Genomic DNA, 4,037 nt, shown 5'->3' on the forward strand with positions numbered 1-4,037 from the left:
GTGTCCATATCTTGTACAGCTAATTCATGTAGTGATGTGGAAGGAAATCATTCCCTGTGATCCAAACAACTAAAGTAAATAATATTAGCTATTTCTATGATTATCAATTGGTTTTCATCATTTTATGATATTTTCCTGCCCGCGACAACTTGGTTAGAGAACTTATCTCGAAATGCTCGTTTGGTGGCCGAGCACTTTTCGCCTTGTTCCTATTACTTAGAATATTTCATTGACAAAGGTAGGGTACCCAATTTGGAAAACATCTTCCACCTCAGCAGATGTTCTTGCCCCCATATATACATTATTACCATGCTGCCCTTCCATGAATAATTGCATCAAAGTCCTTAAAGGCTATCAAGGTTAAAAACGTCATTCCACGTGTAAGATGCCGCCGTGCATATCAATATAAGGAGATACAACTTGTCATACTACAATGTTGTAATTAATATCATTCGGTTTGTGTAGCCTGATAAATGATGCTAAAGAAGAATCTATACTTTTCAGTGTCAAGACCTACTAAATCTATATATAGTGTAAGCAAGTGATCAGTTTACTCACAACAAAATCTTAAGTTTCTTTTATCAATTTACACTTGATTTTCTGATTATTCGCCGTCTTAACTTCAAGAGATCGATGGCTATGGTTAGAGCTTTGGTTAATGAAAGATCAGTGGTAATATTCAGCAAAAACTCTTGCTGCATGTGTTACACAATTAAGACATTAATAAGAAGTTTTGGAGCTAATCCTACTGTTTATGAGCTTGATGAGAATCCAAAGGGACAACAAATAGAGATGGAACTCAAGGGATTAGGGTGTAAGCCAAGTGTCCCAGCTGTGTTCATAGGGCAGGAGCTTATTGGTGGGGCCAATGAGATAATGACACTTCATATGAAGGGTCAGCTGGTGCCATTGCTACTCAGGGCTAATGCTATATGGGTTTAGTAAAAGTTCAAGTATTTTAAGGTCTTTAAATTATAGAGTTAGATTTAAGTTAATACAACTATAGAAGCGGTTTAATGTTTCGACAGTTGCTTAATCAGGGAAGATGGGAGTTGTTTTTTGGCCTTCTTTTCTGAGGTTGTTTCTTGTTTTTTTTTTTTTTCATGAGTTGATGACAATGTATGTGTAAAAATGATATAGATCTATGACAACCACAACAAGATATAGCGACAAAAGTGACAAAATCTTATTACTTAACCCAAACCAGAAAAAGTACCCAAAACCAAACCCAAGATCTCAAATGACTGAGATCTTTGTAATACAAAGTACAGATTCAACAGATTCACAAATCTGTTGAATATGAAGAAAATACAAAACAAACAAATGAAAAATACAACTGAGATCAATATAATCTCATGAACTACAACAATCTCTGAACAGAGATTAACAACACTGAAGATAGAAACTCTCCAACTCCAGATGAACAGATCAGCCGTACAACTTGGATGATCAAAAGTGAACACGAAGAAGATACCAGAAACCCTAGAAAATATCCTTGTGAATAATGAGCTCCTTCTCTCTCTTCTGTTTTATACCTGAACTCAACAAATGATACAAATAGCCCCTTGATAGTTATAAGAACATGCACATCAGTACCTTGTATTTACACTTTGGACCCCAGTCATAACCGACTTAACAACAACCAGGCCAACAGCCCAACCAATCAGTCCAACAGCCCAACAACCAGCTTATTAGACAATACCAATAAGCCCAATAATAACATCAACGTTTAAAAGTTTAATTATGAATTATATTAGAAATATCATATACTTTTAACATCCCCCCATAATTCATATATTAAACATATCAAACATTCCCAACTTCTCACACATTTCACTGTGTTGACTAACACTAAGCCCTTTAGTAAAAATGTCTGCTATCTGAATTTCAGTAGCAATTTTTTCTGGTTCAATTAAGCCACTTACAATTTTTTCTCTCAAAAAATGTAAGTCAAGTTCAAAATGTTTTGTTCTTTCATGGAAAACTGGGTTGTAAGAAATGGAAATTGCAGACTTATTATCACAAAAAAGTTTAACAGGTAAATTACATTTACATTTTAACTCTCCTAACAAATTCTTTATCCACATAATTTCACAAGTGGCTGAACACATAGCCCTATATTCAGCCTCTGCTGTGGATCTAGAAACAACACTTTGTTTCTTACTTTTCCATGATATAAGTGTATCACCCAGATAAACAGCAAAACCAGTCACTGACTTTCTGGTTGAAAGACACTTTCCCCAGTCAGAATCAACAAACCCAGTAATATCTAAACTATCAGTCTTCCTGAACATAACACCTCTTCCAGGAGACTGCTTTAAGTACCTTAACAATCTTAAAGCAATATCCATATGAACTTGACAAGGTTTATGCATGAACTGGCTTAAAAATTGAACAGCATAGCTTATATCTGGCCTAGTTAATGACAAATAAATCAATTTACCAATAAGTTTTTGAAACCCATTTACATTATCCAAAAACTTTGTATCTTTACAAATCTTATTAGTAACCAGATGAGACTGTTCAATAGGTGTCCCAACTGGCTTACACCCCAAATAACCAAACTCATTAAGAAGCTCTAAACAGTACTTCCTCTGAGACAAACACACAGAATCATTGGAATACAAGACTTCTATTCCCAAGAAGTATTTTAATATCCCTAAATCCTTTATTTGAAAACTATCACTTAAACCTTGTTTGACCTTTGTTATTTCAACTATATCATTACCAGTGATGACAATGTCATCAACATAAACCAACAAAACAAGGAAAACATCATTTTTACACATAATAAATAAGGAATGATCACATACACTTTGTATAAAACCCATACCAACAAGCACAGAAGTCAACTTCTCATTCCACTGTCTAGGGGCTTGTTTAAGTCCATAGAGTGACTTAACAAGTTTACACACCTTAGTTTTATCATCACTAAAGTAACCTTGAGGTAAAGACATGTAAACATCTTCTGACAATGACCCATATAAAAAAGCATTATTAACATCTAACTGGTACAAAGGCCAGCCATTATTAACAGCTAATTTCAAAATTATTCTAACAGTAACCATTTTGACAACTGGAGAGAAGGTTTCTCCAAAATCAATCCCTTCTCTTTGATTAAAACCTTTGGCAACTAACCTTGCCTTATACCTCTCAACTTCACCACTTGCCTTATACTTAATTTTGTAAACCCACTTGCAGCCTATAGGTTTTCTATCTTTAGGCAAATCAACTATGATCCATGTATTGTTTCTATTTAAAGCCTCCATTTCATTATTCATGGCTTTGATCCACCTAGGATCTTTAACAGCCTCATTAAAAGAGTTAGGCTCAATTGATTTATTTAAAGATGAAACAAGACTCAAATTGTCAAGGGACAAATTAGCATAGTTAACTACTTTTTCAATTCCATACTTAACTTTTCCCTCAACAACATATTCACTAAATTTTTGTGGAAACAACACTTTCCTTGAAGACCTCCTAACTGTATTTTGTCCCTCAGATTGGTTGGTAACATCATCCAACCCTACAGTGTTGCCTGCCCCACCATTATTTCCCAAACTACTACTACCTAACTGCTCATTATGCTGAGCAGTAGCAGATGTAGAGGGAGAATCTGGTTGCTGACCCTCACTGTTGGGGTCTTGTGCACCAGTAGCACCCTCTTCATCATTGGGAACAATTGGAACTTCAGGAACAGGTGTTTCAGTAAAATCAAAAAAATTAACATGATTTAAATCAGTTTTATTCACTTGTTCTTCATTATTACTCAAACCAGTTTTAAAAGGATACACACTTTCATAAAACTTTACATCTCTAGAAAAGAAAACTTTTCTATTTTCTAGACTTAACAACTTGTATCCCTTTTTTACATTAGAATAACCAATAAAAACACACTTATCAGCATGATAAGCAAACTTATCAGTCTCATTTAAGATTGTACTAAAACACAAACACCCAAAGTTCCTTAAATGACTTAATGAGGGTTTAAAACCATACACAATTTCATAAGGACATTTTCCTCCTAATACAGAAGT

The 4,037-nt window shown here is 34.5% G+C and overlaps 1 protein-coding gene across 1 annotated transcript; it reads left to right on the forward strand.

The window, feature by feature from the left end:
* Positions 1–561: 561 nt before the first annotated feature.
* On the forward strand, positions 562–1,117 carry LOC110914676 (monothiol glutaredoxin-S2). Its single transcript, XM_022159458.2, has one exon. It carries the CDS (start codon positions 634–636, stop codon positions 940–942), a length of 309 nt encoding a protein of 102 aa, XP_022015150.1. The 5' UTR covers positions 562–633; the 3' UTR covers positions 943–1,117.
* The last annotated feature ends 2,920 nt before the right edge of the window (positions 1,118–4,037 follow it).

Source organism: Helianthus annuus, chromosome 15, assembly GCF_002127325.2.
Source record: "Helianthus annuus cultivar XRQ/B chromosome 15, HanXRQr2.0-SUNRISE, whole genome shotgun sequence".
NCBI classification, from domain to species: Eukaryota; Viridiplantae; Streptophyta; class Magnoliopsida; order Asterales; family Asteraceae; genus Helianthus; species Helianthus annuus.